The sequence below is a fragment of the Narcine bancroftii genome, chromosome 14 (genome assembly GCF_036971445.1).
Source record: "Narcine bancroftii isolate sNarBan1 chromosome 14, sNarBan1.hap1, whole genome shotgun sequence".
NCBI lineage: Eukaryota > Metazoa > Chordata > Chondrichthyes > Torpediniformes > Narcinidae > Narcine > Narcine bancroftii.
In genome coordinates this window covers 50,893,811-50,916,296 of record NC_091482.1, presented here as the reverse complement: position 1 = coordinate 50,916,296, position 22,486 = coordinate 50,893,811, and the positions used below count along the sequence as shown (strand labels likewise).

Genomic DNA, 22,486 nt, shown 5'->3' with positions numbered 1-22,486 from the left:
CTTTCCCTTGGTGATTTTTTTTTTGTTTGTTTGTTTATCTCCCTCTCTAATCTATTACCAAACACAATGTCCTCTGTTTTTGACCCCTCTGTTGAGGGAAGTGTGTCCTTCCAGTTGGCTCTACCTCAGCTCTTCAAGTCTTGCGTCCTGGCCTCCCCGCATCCTCAACCCCAACTTATCCAATATTTTCCACCCTGACGGCATTCGTTCATTCCTGGAAATTTCTGTGGCATCTTCCGCAGTATGATCACATCTTTCTGATCGCCACATTACAAGAAGGATGGTGAGTGGTGATCAGAAGTCTCCATGGTTCTTCAGTTGTGTTCTAACTATTGGTGTACGTGCATAGAACCTGGATTATCATAGCCCTTTGGTGCACAATGTTGTACTGACCCAATGTAAACCTACTCCACAACAATCTAACTCAGAAAGTCACGCAACGCAGTAGAAATAAAAATACATAACCAATGTTTCCAGCCTCAGCCTTTTGTCAAGGTATGAGCAAAACGTAGAATAAAAAGGTGAGATTCAGGGCAGAGGGAGGAACATAGGTCCACAGGCAAGCTGGATATGGGTGGGAGTGCAAAAGAGGAAAAAGCTGAGGGATGGAGGAAGGGATAGCCCCCAGAGAGGGGGGTGGAAAGCTGGAGGAAAGGAGGTGAAGGGTTGGCAAAGAGAGGGGGGGCAGTGAAGGAGCCTAACAGAAACTAGAGCAATATCTAATCAATAAGATTGTGGCTGGTCTAATCGGAATATTAGGTGTTTCATCTCCATTTGCATTCATCCAAATTGCTGACCTCTTTCAAAAGAAAATGTGCCTTCCACTCAACACCCTCAACTCAGTCCTTACCCACATCTCTTCCATTTCCTGCTCATTGGCCTTGGCCATCTCCTCCCCTAGTTGGAAGAAGCCCACCATCCATATGATTGGTTATGCATCTTTAGCCCCTTTCATATTGGCGAGCCGCTAAAATGGCAGTTTAACAAACCATTTTAAAATACCGGTAGAGCTGTTCACACTGGAAGAATTTTAACCGGTTCTCTGCGCCATTTTACATTCACCACCTGGTATCGAAAAGCAAAAGGAGTGCCTGTCCTCCAGTGGTGACATCCTGCATAGCCCTGCCCCGTTCACACTGGCTGAGCCAGTATGTCAATTCAAAATGTATTGGCAATGATACTACCTCCCTTGACGGTTCATCCCTGTGGCGATTTGACCACTACATGACAGTTGATCTCTGGCATGTTAACTGGTGGATTGATGGTTTATTACTGGGTCAAAGTGCCAGTGTAAGAGGGTTTTTTTATCTTTGCTGCATAAAGAATTCTGTGTGACCTGGTGAGTTTCGCCAACATTTTTCTGTAAACTAGAACCATAGAAGCACAGAAAACTACAGTTCAGAAACTGGCCCTTCAGCCCTTCTAGTCTGTGCCAAACTATTTTACTGCCTAGTCCCACTGACCTGCACTGAGACTCTATCCCTCCATACCCTTCCCTGTCTATGTAACATTTATGTTTCATCTTGTATTCGTATGTGTGAGTTCTTAGACAACACATGAATGAAGGAAAAGGTTCTTTACTTTAAAGTTGATGTAAACAGCACATGAGGCAGGCCATGAGGCTGCAAGCCTCCATTACAGATCTGCGTACTGCTGTGCCCTGCTCTATGTCAGCCCCTGGTGGCAGCCAAGTATAATCAATCAGTAAGACATTGCTAGTTGCATTGCAACCATGATCACTAACAATACATCTCCCTTTCTTAAAACAAAAGTAGCTTATTTTTAACTAACATGTATTCTTTGTGTAACTCTGCAATTTTAACTTTAGCACCCAGAACTTGCATTTTCATTATTATCAACATTGTTAACATTTTTTAAACATGCTTTGTGTGTTCACAATGACAGTCACTCGAACTTGAAGAGTGAATAACATAGCACTACTTCATACTATATCAAGAGTCTTTAAATTTTCTCTATGAGTGTCTTAGGAGGATTCACGTGTCTTGATGATCTCCTGATTGATTGTCCTTGAATCTGAGTTGTTGCCTCAGATTATCTCTTCTCAGATGTGCATTCAGGTTGTTCAATAGTTTCTGTCTTTCAGTCTACTGTGGCTGGCCCCATTTGAAGATCTCGACGATTTCTTCTCAGAACAGCACCTTCATCTGTCTGAATGATCTTGGTTGGACTTCACTAAGAATGGTTCCCTTCTGAGTCCATAAATTCATTTTGAATTTTAGCCTTAGTCACCAGTGTTGAGTTCTGATAGGTTTTTTGTTCCTCTGTCAAAGTAATACTTTTGCTTTTTTTTCTGTTCTTTGAATTTCCTCACTTTCTCCCACTTTTTTTGTTTTAGGAGGTTCTCTTCAATGGGTAGGTTTGATCTTAGCCTATGTCCCATAAAGAGTTGTGCTGGTAACATACCACACTCGAGCAGCGTTGTGCGGTATACTAGCATACTTTGATAGAAGTCTATTCCACTATCTTTTGCCTAGTTCATCAGTCTTTTCACTGTCTGTACTGAATTTTCCACTAGACCATTGGACTGTGGAAAATGAGGATTTGACGTGGTGTGCACGAAGTCCCACTCTTTGGGAAACTGTCGGAACTTCAAATTGCAAAACTGGGGTCCATTGTCTGTGAAGACCTCGCTTGCCACGCCATGTCTGGAGAATATGGCTTTCATACCTGTTATTACAGTGTCTGCAGTGGTGGTGTTCAGTTTACACATTTTTGGATACAAGGAGTAATAGTTGTGACTACAAGATAGTCCTTCCCTTGACATTGAATAGGTCAGCGCCTCTGGTAAGGTCTGTGTGGTGCTGGGTGTGGCTTTAGTGGTTCTGCGGGATTGCTTGCTTGATATTTCCGGCACATTTTACAGTTTGACACTTCATTTGTTATATCACTGTTGGTTCTTGGTTAGTATATCACCACTTGTGCTCTTTTCTTACACTCTTTGATTCCAAGATGTCCTCCTTGGATTCTTTTTAGCATCTCCTTTCTCATACTCTTTGGGATAAGGATTTTGCTTCCTTTTGTAGATGATGTCTTCAACCATTGATAGTTTCGCCCTGCAATTCCAGTATTCTTAAACGTCTGGTGAACAGTCCTGCTTCACATTGGACCATCCATCCAAGAAGTTTTTTCTCAGTGTTCCATCTTTGTTTGTCTCTGACTTTATGAGCTCCATTTTTGCATCTGATATAGGCAGTGCACTTGTGATCATGTCCAAGAAGGCATTCACGTCTTTATCCATTTTGGTGTTTGTGGGCTCTCTCGTGTCAACAGCTCTAGACAACGTGTCTGCTATGTACATTAGCTTACCCGGAGTGTACGCCACATTCAGTGTATAGCGTTGCAGCTTAATCATCATTCTTTGTATTCTAAGTGGGCATTCATTTAATGGCTTTTGGAACAATGCAATCAAGGTCTTATGGTCAGCTTTGACTCTGATCACTTGTCCTGACACAACTGATGAAATCTTTCACAGGCGTATGTTACGCTGAGCAGCTCCTTTTCAATTTGAACATATCAGACCTCCGTGTCTGTCATTGAGTGTGATGTATTCGCAATGGGTTGCCAGTCATCATATTTTTGCAGAAGAACTGCACCGAGCCCACTATGTGATGCATCTGATGATGTCTTGATGGGTCTCTCTGGGTCGTAAAACCTCAGATCTGGTTCCTCAGTGAGCAGTTTCTTTAGTTCACTCCATGACTTTTCATACTCATGATTCCACTCCCATTCAATGTTCTTTTCTGTTAGTCTTCTCAATGCAGCCATCTTTTACCATATGCTGGACACTTTTTTGGTAGGTGTTGTGTACTGCATCGACGATGTGGCTTTCGATTGTCCCTTTCATTTTTGTTCGCTGGCCACATCTCTCTTTCCACTTTGGACTGCTTTTTCTTAAACTGTTTATGTCCGTTCTTGCTCACATTGCAGCTCATTTCACTGAACAGCTCTTTTGCCTGCAGTTTTGCAGTTTCTGTAGCTCTACAGAGTGCTATGTCTTTTTCCAAGTTTAGATTTTGCTCTCTTAGCAGTCTCTCCCTTAGACGATTATCTGGAATACCACACACAAGTCCGTCTTTTATCGGCCAGTCGGTCAGTCCATTAAATTCACACGTTTTGCCTCTGTTTCTAAATTTTCAGTCAAATACTTTCTTCCAATTTCTGTATACGTGAAAAATCTATGCCTCTCAAACATCATGTTATTTTTAGGTATGTAGAATGCCTCAACCTGTTCCTCGTTGCATTGCAACCACGATCACTATCATTATACTTATAGTGGTGGCAGACTTTCTTGTTTAACTCCACAAGATTCTAATCCTTCCCTTCTCACATCCATTAATGCCCATTTTTCTGGCATCCACGTGCCTACTTTAGAATCTTTTCAATGTCTCCATTTTACCAGCCTCTATCACCATCCCCAGCAATCTATTTCAGGAACCCACCACTCTGTGTAAAAAGAAAACTTACCTTTGACATCTCCCCTAAACTTTCCCTCACTCATCTGGAGAAAGGCAAGGAGGTATAGTTGTTGATGACTTTCCTCCGTCGAATCATACGGCACGGAAGCAAGCCTTTCTGCCAACCAAGTGTGCGCTGACCATCAAGCATGTGTTTCCACTAATCCTGCACTGATTCCATTTTATTCTCTCCACATTCCCATCAAGATCGAAAGAGTGTACAGAAGGTTGACTGGAATGTTGCTAGGTCTTCAGAAGTTGAGTTACAGGGAAAGATTATACAGGATTATTCCTTGGAGTGTAGAAGAATGAGTGGAGATTTAATAGAGGTTTACAAGATTATGAGGGGTATAGACAGAGAAAATGCGAGTAGGCTCTTTCCACTTAGATTAGGAAAGATAAATATGAGAGGACATGGCTTTTGGCTAAAAGGGGAAAGATTTAGGGGAACCTCTTCACTCAGAGAGTGGTGGAAATGTGGAACGAGCTGAAATCTGATGTAAATGCAGGCTCACTCTTAAGTTTTAAGAATAAATTGGATAGATGGGAGAGGTCTGGAGGGTTATGAAATGGGTGCAGGTCAGTGGGACTAACAGAATGATATTTTGGGACAGACTAGAAGGGCTGAATGGCTGTAGTGTTTGATGGTTCTAAATTCCCTCCGATTCTACCGCTCAAGCAAAGCAACTTAGAGGCAAATTGACCGAGCAGTCCACAATCTTTCGGATGTGGGAGGAAACCGGTGCTCTCAGAGGAAACCCATGTGATCGTGGGGCCACCTCCCTGCGGATAGAACCAGAGGTCAGGATTCGACCTGGGTTCACTGGAGCAGTGGCTTCATTGCCTTGGCAACAAATGTAAACTGATGTTCCTTTTTAACCAACTTATCCATCTATCCCACTTTTGATGAACACACATCCCATTTATCGTATATTCCCTTGCCAGTTATCCATGCTCAAATAAGTTATCTCATCCTGAGTATTTCCTTCCTTGTGTACTAAAAAAAGCCTGAGTGCTAATTAATATGTCTGTGCTAAAGGTAATTAGATTACAATGGTAACTGGAGAAAGAATTATTGCTGCTGTTGAGTAACTTCAATTTTCTCTACTCCCAACAGAACAGAAAGGAAAACTTGTATTCCTTTGTCCAGTTAAAAATGGAATCTGTCTGCTTGTAACTGTACCCACATTTATTGTGACCCTCTGAAGCTGGTTTTGACCTCAGGTGATCAGGCTGAGAGTAACTTGGACTTGAGAACAGTGGTTTTCATACTGTTTCTTTCCACTCGCATACCACTTTAAGTAATCCCTGTGCCAATGGTGCTCTGTAATTAGAAAGGGATTACTTAAAGTGGTATGTGAATGGGGGGGGGGGGGGGGGGCAAAAGGCTGAGGACCCAATTGTTAGCGAAATATTTTGCTTGAGAAAATGATCATTGGTCCATTTCCTTTGGAGATATGAACCCGTGCACATAACGAGTCAATTAGGTACGATTAAAATAGAGGTTTTCAACCTTTTTGTTTCCACTCACATATCACCTTAAATAATCCCTAACTAATCACAGAGCACCTATGGCATAGGGAATACTTAAGGTGCTATGTGAGTGGAAACCACTGCTTCAGAACAACACACTCAAGTCCAGACGGAGCACAATTTCACCTCCATTCAGGACAGAAGTCCAAAGCTTGCAGTGTGTGGTCTTCTTGAATGCTTTAATTTTATCTATTACCTCTATCAATGGTTAAATTATACATACTCATAGCTGAGTAATTCTACTTAAATCTTCTTTCTTTGGCTTGGCTTCGCGGACGAAGATTTACGGAGGGGGTAAAAGTCCACGTCAGCTGCAGGCTCGTTTGTGGCTGACAAGTCTGATGCGGAACAGGCAGACACAGTTGCAGCGGCTGAAGGGGAAAATTGGTGGGTTGGGGTTGGGTGTTGGGTTTTTCCTCTTTTGCCTTTTGTCAGTGAGGTGGGCTCTGCGGTCTTCTTCAAAGGAGGTTGCTGCCCGCCAAACTGTGAGGCACCAAGATGCACAGTTTGAGGTGATATCAGCCCACTGGCGGTGGTCAATGTGGCAGGCACCAAGAGATTTCTTTAGGCAGTCCTTGTACCTTTTCTTTGGTGCACCTCTGTCACGGTGGCCAGTGGAGAGCTCGCCATATAACACGATCTACTTAAATAGGCCGTCAGGAAATCAGGGATGTGTTGTGATGTTCTCTCCCATCGTATATGAAGATTATATCTGTTTGTACAGCACATTTCCTGCTGAACTGAAGCAGGCACAGTGAGGTTATAGATTGTTGTCTGACACACAGAACATTACAGCCTCAAAAACGTTTACACAGTCTTTATAGTAATAATAATTTTATCACTGCACAAATTCCAGTCATTCTTTTTTTATGCGGATAAGTGTGCAGCTGTACAAAAAACTATTGACCAGGATTCTACCCATTTCGTTGTAGCAAGAGGTTGTTATGTCAAAGCTTGGTGAGTTGATGAACTCATCCATTGTATTGTTTGGCCACGTTGCCAAGGTCGTCTCTCTGACACAGTGGGGTGAAGCCCAGAGATTGAGCGGTTAAGATTTTCACACTACTCTTGAGAAAAGGCATTTGGCAATATCTAAGTGAAAGCAGGAGATGGAAAACCTTCATATGAAGATTATGCCAGGTTTAACAACTCATAAAGCAGAAACTTAAACAAGCATGAAATGCTATTTTCATCCTTCAGGATTTCCTATGTAAAAATCACTCCTTGCACATATTACTGTAGATCATCTCTTCCTCCTACACATCATAGATTACGAGGAGATGAGATCGTCACTTGCCACGTCCTCTGCTTTTATTCAGAAGAATCCCAGAGTGGAGAAAGTTGAAAATGTTACCAAATGTTTATGGAAACTCACTACTTTTTGAAATGCTTTGTTCCTAATGTAAGTTTAGCTTTGGTTCATGGTGATGGTGCATTGCACCAGTGGCTTCCTTCATGGGTTTATAGAATCATTCACTTATACAAATGTAAACAGGCCATTTGTCCCAACTCATTCATGACAACCCATTTGCCTGTGTTTGGCCCATATCCCCCTGAATCTTTTCAACCCATGTTCCTATCAAAATATATTTTAAACATCATAATTGTGTCTACTTCCTCTGGCATTTCATTCCATTTACTCTGGTCCCCTTCAAATCTCCGTTTCCAATCTTTATTCTTTTAGACTTCCCTGTCCATAGAAAAAGATTAACGGATTTACTTTATCTATGCCGCTCGTGATTTTTTTTTAATACCTCTATAAGGTCACCTCTCAGCCTCCAGTGGTTTAGGGCAAAAATAAGTCCTAACGGATCCACTTTCCCCTTGTAACTCAAGCCCTTCATTTGCATCCTCTTCTACACTCTCTCCAACTTAATGATATCTTTCTTATTGATGGTGACAACAAATGAATGCAGTCTTGTACTTGATACCAAAACCTGGATTCAGTGCCCTGACTAATGATGGCAAGATGGCCAAATGCAACCTTTATCACTCAGTCAACCTGGGTCAGTATTTTCATGGGATTATGTACTTATTTTCTCTATTCTGCAGTACCCTCCAGGGCCTACCTGAGAAAATTTTCCCCTGATTTAACTTCTGAAAATGGATCTGTTCACCCTTGTCTGCATTAAATTCTAAATATCATTCCTTGGTCCACTTTCCCTGTTGATCTAAAGATCCTGTTGCTAATCTTCGATAACACTTTTTATGAGATGCCTGTTTGGAAGCAGCAAGTCAGAATTTTGGCACATATTTAATTTTTTTTTAATTTAGGCATACAGTATGGTAACGGGCCTTTCTGACTCATGCCCATGCCACCCAATTGCCCTACAGCCCCTGTATATTGTGGAGGGTGGGGAGGAAACCCATGCAGGCAAGGGGAGAAAGATCCAAAACCCTTACTTATACCACCGGGTCACGCCAACTGCTGCACTAACCTGGTGCCAATGTACATTGTATATGACAATAAACTTCTTATCATCTAGTATAGCATTAATTTTGGGATCATCCACAAACTTAACCCTGCCATCAACATTCTCATCCGAATTGTTAATATAGACAACATGCAGTGAAGATGACGTATAATTTCATCAGTTAGTGCACATTGGTAAGATCAAAATACCTTTGAAATCTTTACTTGCCATTTGTTACGGAGGAGTATCAGATCTCCATTGCCCTTCCATATCTAAGATCAACGAATTGAGGCTGTCATTGCATTTGAAGGTACAGTTGTAGATATACACGAGTTCTGAATCATGATCCAACCCGCCGGTAACAAATGCGAAATTCCGCCCAAACCCTCCTCACCCCAGACTGCCGACTTCTGCATCAGCTGTTCCTGCCAGCCGCTGACAAGTGAAAGTGCATGTTTAGTGATGGTAATTAATTGAACATTTATTTTGCTTCCCAGTTTGCCTTTGAAGTGCTTGCCGTAGATTTGAGCGTATCATTCTTTGGCATCTTGAAATGTTTTAATGAGAAGTTTGGCTTCTGATAAAGGGATCTGTGCCAAATATTTGAATTAGAAAGCATGATCTAAAATCTTGGGTGCTTAATTGTGCAGAAAATAGCAATAATTTGTCTTTATTTCCAGCACTTTTCATGATTTTTGAGCCATTCCAGGATCAGTTGATCTTTTGCATTCTCAATTTATAACTTGGCTCTCTCTGGAATTATAGCAACTGATGTTGTAATCTCAGAGCCCACAGCAGCGATGCAATACTGAACTTTTTCTGTGGAATAAACATCTCGCAAGTAAACGCAGTAGAGCTCTTGAATGGTGAGGACGGGACCCTTTACATCCACCAGAGAAGTCAGGTGGAGTCTTGTTCCAATGTGGCATCCAGGGGACTGCACTGGAGTCTGCAGATTAGATCTCGAGAGAAAGGAATGGAAGTAGACCATTTGTGCCCTCAAGCCTACCTCGTGAAACCTCCCTGAGCTAAACCGTTCTCACATTTAGTTCCAAGTTCCGGCCTTGTTCCCCATATCCCATGATACCCTGACTAATTAGATCCCTATCAATTTCCCCTTTAAATTCCCCCATCCACAGCTACAAGTTCCACAAATCTACGGCCCTCTGCTCCCACTGGTAAAGAAGTATAGGAGTATCAGAGCCAGCACCATTACCAGACTGAGGAATGGCTTCTTCCCATGGAAGAACGCTGAATGACCAAAGAAACTGATCACACTAACTAGCTGAGACTCTCGTATTTATGAAACAATATTTATTTATTTGGATGGATGAAATACTTGTCCTGTGCATGTGTTGTTTGTCTGTATATGTGTTATGTCTGGTTGCGTATCTACTGAAAACTGGAGAATATTGTTTTGCCGGGTTGTACTTGAACAATCGGATGATAATAAAGAACTCCAACATCCTTCAGGAACATAGGACTTCTAAAAATGTTCATAATTTTGAAAGAAAAAAATCTTTGAGCTTCCCCTGAAGCATTTTGGCATTTTGGCCTCCAGCTGACGATTTCTTTTCTGCGCCAGAACTGAAGGAACCGAGGAAAGATTCGACCAGATCACTGTGTCTTTTGACTCTCACCTCTGACTAGAATGTTCTGGTATTAACTGTGCAGTTTCATATTCTTTTGACTTCATTGATTACACTGGATAACAAAATATTTCAAAAGGTTTGCTTCCTGAAAAGAAATTAGGGCTTATGATAGACAACTTCAAGCTGAACGCAAAGATTTGCTGTATCACGTGGGAAGTTGGAGAAACATTCAAGTAACTTTGTATTGAATTTAGCATGTTTAATTGCAGGCAAATTGCGTTAGTTCGGCAGACCTAAAACTGTTTTGCCGCTGGTTTTCGTTTGCACTCAGCATCTTGTGTCAGTATCCAATAATAGCCGGCCGGCATTGATGGGTTCCAGTTGCCCTGATACCGCTTCCCCATGGCCACAATGCCCTGGTGAAACCTTTCACCCTTTTCGTCACCGACAGCACCAAGATCAGCAGGGACGGAGTCCAAGTGCAAATGCAGAAAAAGATTTTTCAATGACACGTTGCACTTCACGGTTTTGTATGCTGGAAGCACGTTATCAATCAGCTGGATGAGTCACAAAAATATGTTTTTTTTTAAATGGTGAAGGGTAGGAAATTCTTAAGGTAATTTTCGTGATCAACAGCCACAATCCATTAAATGCACCCAAAAGGGTTCAGGAAGCAAAATCTTTGTTGTCCAGTGTTATTCCTCCATTGTGGTCAGATGCATGGACCCCACTGCTGTCCTCAACTGTCTTTGAGCTTCCTAATTAGCTCAAGTGAAACCTTCCATTAAACATGAGGCCTCTTTTAACAATGCATGACTCGACATTCAGCTGGCTTGACTTTTATCAGCCGTAAGACCGATTCTTTTTGCATGTTTCTCATTTTGTTCATTTGAGACATGCTTCCTCTAATTCCATTGTATCTTCCTGGTTTAATATCATTTGCAAATCTCCAGAGGGATTGGAATTCATGTTCTTGCTTTAAACTGTAAACTAGAATTAGTCGCACTCATTGAATGGGGGGTGGGGGGTGTGGTGGGGGGTGTGGTGGGGGGAGAAGGGTTGAAGGCCTGCTCCTGCTTCGAATTTGTATGTTTGCAGGATGAGTTCCAGTGAAGCCAATCCTGTGCATGTGCCCTGCCCCAACCTTCAATGTTTTCCACTTGGTGAATGTGTTAGCCTTGTTCAAGAGTCACCCAGAATTCTTTTGGCATTCACTCGATTTCATAGCCTTCCCTGTGGCTTTTTCAATCATTTTCTGAAACTATTGCAGCATATTATAATGCTCATCCAGTGATAATAGGGCAGCCAATCTCGTCAGCTAATAAAATGACATGCGGAAAAATTGAGCAATTAGAGCTAATTCAATTTAAGTATATTATGTTAGGCGTGTAGTATCAACTTTTAAAGTTTGAATTATTTATATCATATCTCAATTGAAAAGATAATTAGTTGGCCAGATATCAATCTGTCTGGTCTGTCTCATTCTTCTCCCTTCCTTTCCTGCCCGCTCACTCTCCCCTGTCCTCTCCACCCCTTTTTCTTTCCATCGCCTACTGTCTCTATTGATTTATTCTTAATGAATTTTGAATATGGCATCTGCTTCAGCCGCTCTGCATCAGAATTGCAGGCATTGTATGTTTACAGTGGTGGATTGAATACCAAGCAAATTGGCAGCTTGATCCTACTGTGCTCCTTCAATGGATCCAGAGCTGCATGCATCCAGGCAAGTGCATCAAACCTGCAAGGCATTCCATCAACACTGCACGATGCCCAAGCTTCAACCTTGAACTCGCAGTATTTATTTGGCTTGTTCAGTGGAGATGCTGATCTCCAGAGCTATGTGATGTGAATTAGGTGATGGTCATGCCATTAAATTTTAAATTTAGGCATACAACTTGATGATAGACCCATCCGGCCCATGAGCCTGTGCCACCCAATTGACCCTGGTACATTTTGAAGGGTGGGAGGAAACCAGAGCCTCCAGGGAAAGCCCACGCAGATGCAGGGAGAATGTACGAACTCCTTATAGACAGCGTGGGATTTGAACCCCAGTCTGGGCCAGACCACAAGCACTCTAAAGGCGTTGCACCAATGGCTACGCTAACCGTGCCGCCCAATGTTAAGGAGACTTTGTTGGACTTTCTCTTGTTGGAGATGACCACTGAAGCTGAGAGTGGCAGTAATTGTGTCTGCAAATATCACTCGCCACTTCTCAATCCATAGATAATGATTGTCCAGGCAAAACATGTGAAGGAATTGACCTCCGCAATTGGTGAGGAGCAATTTAACACAATGGGACATTTAGAATGAAGAATCTGCTTTACTGTCTTCAAGATGCGATTCTGTGACATGACAGTGTGCCATTGCTTGTCTGGTCTGTGAGACACCTCCCCAGATTCAAAGCCAGCCCTCGTTGGTTTGCAGGCTAACTGGCTTTGAAGCTACTCAGCTGCGTCTGAATTTGATGTCTAGATACATGCCGGGTGGTGCAACTGCTTTTAATCATTCTCTGTTATAATGATATGGCCTGTGAGGCTATTTAAGCATCAACTATATTGATGGATGTGGAATTGGGGATAAAAGAGACTGGAGAGGGATGACAGATTTCCTGAATGGCTCTTGTGAAGCAGATGGCTTTTGTAAATATCCAAAAATAGTAATGTTGCTAATGGTTTGTTCTCCGATTTTAAATTCCACGGCTAATAAAGAGATATTTGACTTGAGTGCCTGCATTGCTTGTCCAACTGACTGAATGACTAGTCAAGATCATTACCCACTTCCTCAACATTGTAAATATGTCCATTACTATTGTTAACATTGATTGTGTCTCCGAATTCATTTAAAATTAATTAGTGATAGCTTGCAATTGATTTTGAATTCACAACTATTCAACAAGACCTTTCAAACGTACGGGAGTTGTAAGTTAATTGGGATATTTGGGTGGCGTGGGGCTCCATGGGCTGGAAGGGCCTGTTACCATCTTGTATGTCTAAATTTAAAATACCCATATATAAATATATAATTTCCTTTTTAGCAGTGGAATGTCCTGTCAGTTTTGTACCATGTATGGACGTGGCTTCAGCCAAACATGGGACAAGAGATACAGTCACACAACTCAAAACATGATTGGTGCTGTTAGGTAATTGTCAGTTAGGTTAACCCGAGATAGACCAATTTTGCACTTTTGATGTTCTTGCTTTACACAGCCGCTGGAAACCCTCACTGTTAGGGAGGATTTTCATTCTCCCTTGGACTTTTTTTTTAGGGGGGGAGTCAACATTCCTCCAAATGACATCAACAGAAGTGTAACAAACCAAGTTTTAATCTGCAACAAGATTGTGAACCTCATCAGTACTATAGATGATTTCTTATTGACACACAGACCAAGTGGATTCTTCGAATCCAAGTTTCTCTGAAACTGTGCTGTTTAAATGCACAATGGTCACTGAACTACCTCAAATGGAATCTAATATGTACCCTGTGGGTGTTTCTCATTGGGGTCACAAGGCCCTTTCAAACTGCCATGTAAAATGGGGTTAACCAGGCAAAATGTCCATTTAGCCCCAGTTACGCAGCAGTTAGAAAGGGTCAAAAAAAAGGCCATGAAAAAAAGGCATGAAGAGGCTTTGGCTGACAGAGTAAAAATAAATCCAAAGGGTTTCTATAAGTACATTAAAAGTAAAAGATTAGTGAGAGATAAAATTGGACCCCTTGTAGATAGCAAGGGTAGGCTGAGTGAGAAGTCTGATGAAATGGGGGAAATTTTGAATGATTTATTTGCCTCGGTATTCACTAGGGAAAAAAATGTTGAACCAGTTGAAGTAAAGAAAAATAGTGGGGAGGTCATGAAGCATATAAGGATAACCGAGGAGGTAGTGATGGCTGTGTTAAAAAAGATAAAGGTGGATAAATCTCCCGGACCGGACAAAATATTCCCTAGGACACTCAGGGAGGCTAGTGGACAGTTAGTGGGGCCATTAACAGAGATATTTAGGATGTCACTGGCCACGGGGGTGGTGCCAAAGAATTGGAGGGTGGCGCATGTGGTTCCTCTGTTTAAGAAAGGGTCCAAATGCAAACCTGGAAATTATGGGCCTGTAAGTCTGACGTCTGTGGTGGGCAAGTTGATGGAAAGTGTTCTGAGGGATGCTATTTACAAATTTTTGGAGGTACAGGGATTGATAGGGAGTAATCAGCATGGTTTAGTCAGGGGTAGATCATGCTTGACAAACCTGATTGAGTTCTTCAAGGGGGTTACAAAAAAGGTTGATGAGGGGAAAGCTGTGGATGTTGTCTATTTGGACTTTAGTCAATCTTCTTCAGCATGATGCTGAACCAAGCCATGAAAGACCCCAACAATGAAGACGCTGTTTACATCCGGTACCGCACGGATGGCAGTCTCTTCAATCTGAGGCGCCTGCAAGCTCACACCAAGACACAAGAGAAACTTGTCCGTGAACTTCTCTTTGCAGATGATGCCGCTTTAGTTGCCCATTCAGAGCCAGCTCTTCAGCGCTTGACGTCCTGCTTTGCGGAAACTGCCAAAATGTTTGGCCTGGAAGTCAGCCTGAAGAAAACTGAGGTCCTCCATCAGCCAGCTCCCCACCATGACTACCAGCCCCCCCACATCTCCATCGGGCACACAAAACTCAAAACGGTCAACCAGTTTACCTATCTCGGCTGCACCATTTCATCAGATGCAAGGATCGACAATGAGATAGACAACAGACTCGCCAAGGCAAATAGCGCCTTTGGAAGACTACACAAAAGAGTCTGGAAAAACAACCAACTGAAAAACCTCACAAAGATAAGCGTATACAGAGCCGTTGTCATACCCACACTCCTGTTCGGCTCCGAATCATGGGTCCTCTACCGGCACCACCTACGGCTCCTAGAACGCTTCCACCAACGTTGTCTCCGCTCCATCCTCAACATTCATTGGAGCGCTTACATCCCTAACGTCGAAGTACTCGAGATGGCAGAGGTCGACAGCATCGAGTCCACGCTGCTGAAGATCCAGCTGCGCTGGATGGGTCACGTCTCCAGAATGGAGGACCATCGCCTTCCCAAGATCGTGTTATATGGCGAGCTCTCCACTGGCCACCGTGACAGAGGTGCACCAAAGAAAAGGTACAAGGACTGCCTAAAGAAATCTCTTGGTGCCTGCCACATTGACCACCGCCAGTGGGCTGATAACGCCTCAAACCGTGCATCTTGGCGCCTCACAGTTTGGCGGGCAGCAACCTCCTTTGAAGAAGACCGCAGAGCCCACCTCACTGACAAAAGGCAAAGGAGGAAAAACCCAACACCCAACCCCAACCAACCAATTTTCCCTTGCAACCGCTGCAATCGTGTCTGCCTGTCCCGCATCGGACTTGTCAGCCACAAACGAGCCTGCAGCTGACGTGGACTTTTTACCCCCTCCATAAATCTTCGTCCGCGAAGCCAAGCCAAAGAAGAAGAAAGCTTTTGACAAAGTTCCCCACAGGAGGTTAGGAAAAAAGGTGGAGGCATTAGGTATAAATAAAGAGGTAGTGAAATGGATTCAGCAGTGGTTGGATGGGAGGTGTCAGAGAGTAGTGGTAGAAAATTGTTTGTCCAATTGGAGGCCGGTGACTAGTGGAGTTCCTCAGTGTTCGGTCCTGGGTCCACTATTATTTGTTATATATATTAACGATCTGGATGTAGGGGTGGAGAATTGGATAAGCAAGTTTGCGGATGACACAAAGATTGGTGGTGTTGTGGACAGTGAGGTAGATTACTGTAGATTAAAAGGTGATTTAGGAAGGCTGGAGGTGTGGGGTGAGAAATGGCTGAAGGAATTTAATACAGATAAATGTGAGGTGCTACATTTTGGAAAGGCAAATTTAAATAGGTCATATACATTGAATGGTAGACAATTGAGGAGTGCAGAGCAACAAAGGGATTTAGGTGTTATGGTAAATAGTACCCTCAAGGTTGATACTCAGGTAGATGGTGTGGTGAAGAAGGCATTTGGAATGTTGGCCTTCATAAATCGGAGTATTGAATTCAAGAGTAGGGAGGTTATGATGAAATTGTACAAGGCATTGGTGAGGCCAAATTTGGAGTACTGTGTACAGTTTTGGTCACCAAATTATAGGAAAGATATAAACAAAATAGAGAGAGTACAGAGAAGGTTCACGAGAATGTTGACAGGATTTCAGGGTCTGAGTTACAGGGAAAGGTTGTGCAGACTGGGGAATTTTTCTCTGGAGCGTAGAAGATTGAGAGGGGACTTGATAGAGGTGTTTAAGATTTTAAAAGGGACAGACAGAGTAAATGTGGATAGGCTTTTCAATTAAGAAAGGGGGAGATTCAAACTAGAGGACATGGTTTAAGATTGAAGGGGGAAAATTATAGGGGGAACATGAGGGGAAATTTCTTTACGCAGAGGGTGGTGGGGATGTGGAATGAGCTTCCGGCAGATGTGGTCAAGGTGGGATCATTGGTTACATTTAAGGAAAGACTGGATCGTTACATGGATAGGAGGGGACTAGAGGGGTATGGACCGGGTGCTGGTCAGTGGGACTAGGAGGGTGGGGATTTGCTACGGCATGGACTAGTAGGGCCGAACTGGCCTGTTCTGTGCTGTAAGTGGTTATATGGTTATATGACCAGGTCAACCCCGTCGGAATCCAACCGGGTCCCTGATCTGCCTCAGGGGTAGTCGTGGAACCCAGTTAAACGTACCTAGGGTCGCGTCCACAGGCGATTTGAACAGGAAAATGGCCGACCCTGCTTATTCTGGTGACATCAGCGCTTGCATGCATGCGCCACCAGACAGCAAGCATCTGAACATCCGCCAGTACTTCCAGTGAGTACGTGACACGTCATTGCGGGGGCAGGATCCCCCTTTAAATCGCCAGGTTGGTGATTTAATGGGTACATCCCCCCTGCAATTTAAAAGGTGCTTCCTGTACCTTTCCCCAGTAATCACGCCCTGGTCCCAGGAGGGCCACCCAGGTGGTGCAGTTTAAAAGAGGCTACAGTCACTGTCACTCTTAGCTTCTCAGCCTTGAGAACAATCCAAGTTTCTCCCTGCTGTGTCTCACAGAATGGGCTCTTTGCAGCATTTAGGAAATGAATCAAAAGCCACACTCAAGGAAAGAGGAATTTCTTTAATCAGGCATATCAGGCATTTGGAGTGACCTACACTGCAAGTTTCTGCAAAGTGCAGTTAAATTTGACACTGCACTCATCTTCCGATGAAGACTGCCTCGGCAACATTCTGTCAGGAGCATTTTTCCTGGAATGTTTTTATGGCCTCTATCCATAGAGATAATACCTTATACCAACTTGTTCCTCATGTTTCTAGACATGATTTTAATTCTCCACCAGTCTATTTGAACCCCCCCCCCCCCATCCTTTTCCCCACAAGCAAGGTGAGCATAGAGGTTAGCATTACGCTATTATAGCACCAGCAAACCGGCTCAAATGTGGCGCTGTCCGGAAGGTGTTTTTCCTGGATGCTCTGGCTTCCTCCCACCATGCAAAAATGTATGGGGTTGTAGCTTAATTTGGGTGTGTAGAGCTCGTCGAAAGAACCAAAGTCTTGTTGATCCAAACCAAGGCTTTTATTAGCAAAAGACAGGAGCTCTTCACAGGTGGCCCACCAGTCCGGAATGATCCGACCTGGCTAGGGACACAACCCTTTAAGGCCCGGACAGTAGGCGTGGCTAAGCTCTCAGCCAATCGCTGTAAGCACAGTCATTACATACTCTAGATACTGTAACTATATACATTGGTGATAGGTCTGTACTATCACAGGGTGTAATTACGCAGCACAGGTTTAAATGGCTGAAATCGGCTTCTACCATGCTGTGAGTAAAATTGATTTTTAAAATTCTAAATTTATATTTTAAAAAATTATGATTTTCCCATGCACCTCCCATCACTTATTCAAGTGGCAACACTCACCAGTCGCTGGAAGAGTGTTACTTTTAAGGTTGCACAGCCTGCAAAGATGCGATGGGTACATTTTAGCAACCATAAGGACTTGCAACACTGTCCGTTTTGTGACATGTTACAGATGCCTTCCTGTACTTTTGATCTTCTTGCTTTGCACATGACTTCTGCATAAAGCATTAGGCTTCTCTACCATGGGGAGAATGGCGCGTAACCAATTGTACACCACGGTTAATTTGCGTCCATGAAATTGCTTTTCTGATTCACCTCAGCCTTTGCAATAAATTGATTATGGGGCTTGGCCATTAGCTGGATGTGACAGGATGACGGTAAGTGCTTGTACGATATCATGTGGGAGTTTCAATTTAAGGTTGCTGTTCGATATAGTTTTCTAAAGTGGTAATAACGCAAGTTCTTCCTGTAATTATTTCACTTCCAAAGAACAGTAGCTGTTCAAATACATCAGCGAACTTCTACTTATTTTAACTGTATATATAAAAAAAATTGATCAAATCTTTTGACATTCACTTTCATTTTCTTTTCTGCTGAAGGATTGTCTTCCCGACACCGGGGACTTCAGGCATCAGCAGTGCTCTGCACACAATGATGTGAAGTACCAAGGGCAGTACTATGAGTGGATTCCTATCTACAACGATCCAGAAGCTCAGTGTGCACTGAAGTGCCAGGCCCGAGGGACAACCCTGATTGTGGAGCTGTCGCCCAAGGTTCTTGATGGTACGCGATGTAACACCGAGTCTCTGAACATGTGCATCAGTGGGATTTGTCAGGTAACTTGACACACCCTGCCCTAATCATAGCTGGAGGTAATTCATATTTTGTTGTCATCAGATTTTATTTGCAGAAGGCTTCGAAGTAGAAAAATTATCAACAGAATCTGTGATGTGAACATATGCTTCACTCACCTAACTCATTTTTCTTGAATTACATACTCATAAATACTGCAATCTTGGCCCATAAACTTGAAAATAGTGGACTGTGAAGAAATTGTAAATGAAAATCCAAAAAATGTAAATGCTGAAAATGTGAAATAAAAACCAAAAATACTCGGCAGGCCGACCAGCATCTGCAAAGAGATAAATGGAATCAAAGTTTCAGTCTGTGACCTTTATTTAGAATGGATACTGATAAAGGGCCACTGATTTGGTTCATAGGATATTTAAAAGGCCAGAGGTGCACTGGGCTTCATTTGTTGGGGGATTGAGTTCAGGAGTCGTGAGGAGACATTGCAGCTCTGGTGAGTCCATGCTGAGAGTATAGTGTCCACTTCTGGTTCCCTAATTGCAGGAAAGATATGTACGCTATGGAGAGGGTGCAGAGGAGATTTACATCTCCTCACTTGTCAGGAAGGCGCAACAGCGACTGCACTTCCTAAAAAGTCTGAGTGGGTGAGGCTACTGGCCACGTTTATGTCAACCTTTTATAGGACTTCTAACGAGAGTTTCATGGCTGACTGCATCATAGTGTGTACAGTTGCTGCAGAGAAATGGATCGGAGATCAATCCACGTGAAGTTCCATGTCCTTCACCACCATTTGAGGCTTCCAAGTAAAGCAACACTTCACTTGTGTCTCTGTGGGAGTCATCTACTGCATCCGGTGCTCCCGTTGTGGCCTTCTCTACATCGGAGAGACTGGGAGATCGCTTCACTGAGCACCTTTGCTCTGTCGGCATCAGTGTCAGTTCAGTTCTGTGCCCCATTCCCTCGCTGACATGTCTGTCCATGGCCTCGTGTACTGTCAAACCAGGACCACCTGTAAATGGAGGAGCCACACCTAAAGTTCTGTCTGGGCATTCTCCAATGGAATCTATTTCTCCGGTCACTGGTAGCCAACTCCCTGTTCTTCCTCTCTTCCCCATCCCACCATCTTCTTTCCTCCAGCTCACTACCCCTTCCCTCTCCATTCACAGAAACATCCCCCCTCTCCTTGTCTACTGGTGTGCCCTCCCTCACTTATCCACCTGGTACCTCCTGCCTGTGGGATTGTGTTTCTACCCCTGCTCCCCCCCCCCCACCATTTTATATTTTATTCAGGTACCTGTCTACATTTTAGTTCGTAACCTGATGAGGGGCTCAAGCCTGAAACATTGGTTATATATCTTTGATATATAAAGTACACTGTTTGACTTGCTGAATTTCTTCAGTGTTGTTTTATTTCACTAGAAAACCGTGATGCAAGTTTTAATTTTAATGTAGTTTGAAGATACAGTATGGTCTTTCTAGCCCACCAGCCCATATCCATGTGAATAATTAACCAACTAATCCTGTGCATCTTTAAAAGATGGGGAAGAAACCAGAGCAAGTGGAGGAAACCCATGAGGACAGTCATGGATTTGGCTCCAGGTGACTGGGGCGAGAACAGTGTTGTGTGATCTGTAGAGCACCAAGACTTACAACAGTATGAACAAGTTGGTTGTGTTCTGGAGCACAAAGCCTCGGACATGTTGGAAAGTACAATCATTTTGAGTCAGGAAATAGCAATGCATTTTACCTAAATTGACTAAATTTTAATCTTTTTTGGTGATGGTACCAAAGAAGGGATATATTTAATTGATGTACCAAATATTAGAGGAGAGTATGGAAAAAAAGAGATGGAATAGATCTAAGATTAAATGGGAAAAGGATATTAATTTTATTTTTTCTGAGGATGACTGGTTAGATATTTGTCAAGATAGTGTTACTAGATTGATGAACGTTCGTTATGCAATGGTTAACTACAATTTTTTACATCAATTGTATTTAACACCTGAAAAGTTTTTAAAAATATGGTTTTAGTGAATCAGACTCTTGTTTTAGATGTGGTAATTCAGTTGGAACTTTTTTTTCATGCTGTTTGGTTATGTGTACATATACAATCTTTTTGGAAAGCAATTCAATTGTTTTTGGAACATTTGTATAAGATTAAAATACTTCTAGACCCGACAATATTTTGGTTGGGTAAATTGAAGCCTTTGAAAGATTTGGGATTAGAAAATTTCAGATTGCTTTTATATATTTAGCTTTATCTGTAGCAAAAAAATGTATAGCAAGTACATGGAAAAATGCTAATGTGATTGATATTAATAGATGGCATGATGAGATGAAAACTTGTTTGGTAATGGAAAAAATCACATATGTTTTACATGATAATTATTCTTTTTTTCTTAATAAGTGGTCTTTATATTCAGAATATTTACATTTAAATTTACTTTGATTAGATTTTAGTAAATATATTTTCTTTTTTTTTTCTTTTTGGCTCTCCTAAAGAGAGCTGGCTGAGGGGGGGTGGGTGGTTCTTTTTTTTTCCTCTTTTTTCTTTTTTATATAAAAAGAATTATTGTTCAGAATATGTACTTTTTTATTGTATGTAATAACCTTGTTGAACAAATAAATAAAGTTGTGAGGAAAAAAAGGAAATAGCAATGCCAGATTTGGGTTTTGAAACCTGAAGCTTTGAAATGCTGGCAAAGTTTGAACTTGAACATGCTGAGATTCTGGGGAAGAACAAACAATTACATGGTTGGTGTTGTTTCTAGTGATGTGGAGCCTGGCTGAATGAAATGTTGGGAGGTAGGATCATTGATCCTTCGAAAAATACACATTCAGATGAAAGTTTTTTCCAAACACCCTAAATGTTTAAATCGAATAATTAATAGATAAAACAGTGATTTTGATATAAAATAAATCGTGAATGCGGAGTAAAAAATAGTGGGAGAGAGAGAAAGTAGAGTTGGCTCCAAGGACCGCGGGGGGGGGTGGTGGTGACATCCCATCATGCAAGGTGCTTTCCTCCCCATACAGATGCCGCCTTCGCTTGCCAACAGACCCCCTCCCCCGCTGAATGAGTTTATAATTTTACGCGCCCCCTTCTAACACGCTAATGTCCTCATCTAACATTCATTCTGGTACTGACCCCCTGGAGAAGGGTTAGACCCAGGGGATGTGGGGGAATTGAGAGTCAACTCAGTAGGAGTGCTTAAGGAGGTTGTTTAAATAAAACGAAGTCAAATGAGGCGGAATAGCATCGCTGTGGCTGCAGTGAAACCTTCCCGTACCACTCAGGAGATGGCAGCTGGAGGATTGCACAATTGCCTGAAGAGTGGCCAACAGTCATTCCCGCGGGTGGCAATGTTAGCGCAATGCTGTTACAGCATCAGTGACCCGGGGTTCAAATCCGACACTGAATGGTAAAGGAGGTTGAATGCTCTCCCCGCCTCTGCATAGGTTTCCAGCCAGGTGCTGTGGTTTTGTCCAAGCCTCCCAAAACACAAGGTTTGAGGTTAATTGTTGTAGTTCGGCGTCATGGGCTCGTGCCCAGAGGGCCTGTTTACATTTTTTTAATTATATTTTTTAAAAGTGATTTAATTTCTAAAAGAGTGTCACATGGGAAGTGATACCTCTCAGTTCATAACTGTCAATTAAATTACATTATAACTGAAGGTGATTTGTGCCCGCAATCACTGGGTCAGAATTCTGGAGTTATTATGAATCAAACTCTTCTGAAATTTGTTTTTTTTTCCGAGTTTGTGGTGATAAGAAAAGCAACGCA

The 22,486-nt window shown here is 42.5% G+C and overlaps 1 protein-coding gene across 1 annotated transcript in view; it reads left to right on the top strand.

Annotated features, from left to right (window-relative positions):
• Window positions 1-22,486, top strand: part of LOC138749786 (ADAMTS-like protein 3) — a 428,872-nt gene that overhangs the window by 133,332 nt on the left and 273,054 nt on the right. The window contains exon 4 of the mRNA XM_069911655.1: window positions 18,492-18,728. Within this exon, the coding sequence (XP_069767756.1) occupies window positions 18,492-18,728 (237 nt within the window). The remainder of the gene's footprint in view (window positions 1-18,491; window positions 18,729-22,486) is intronic.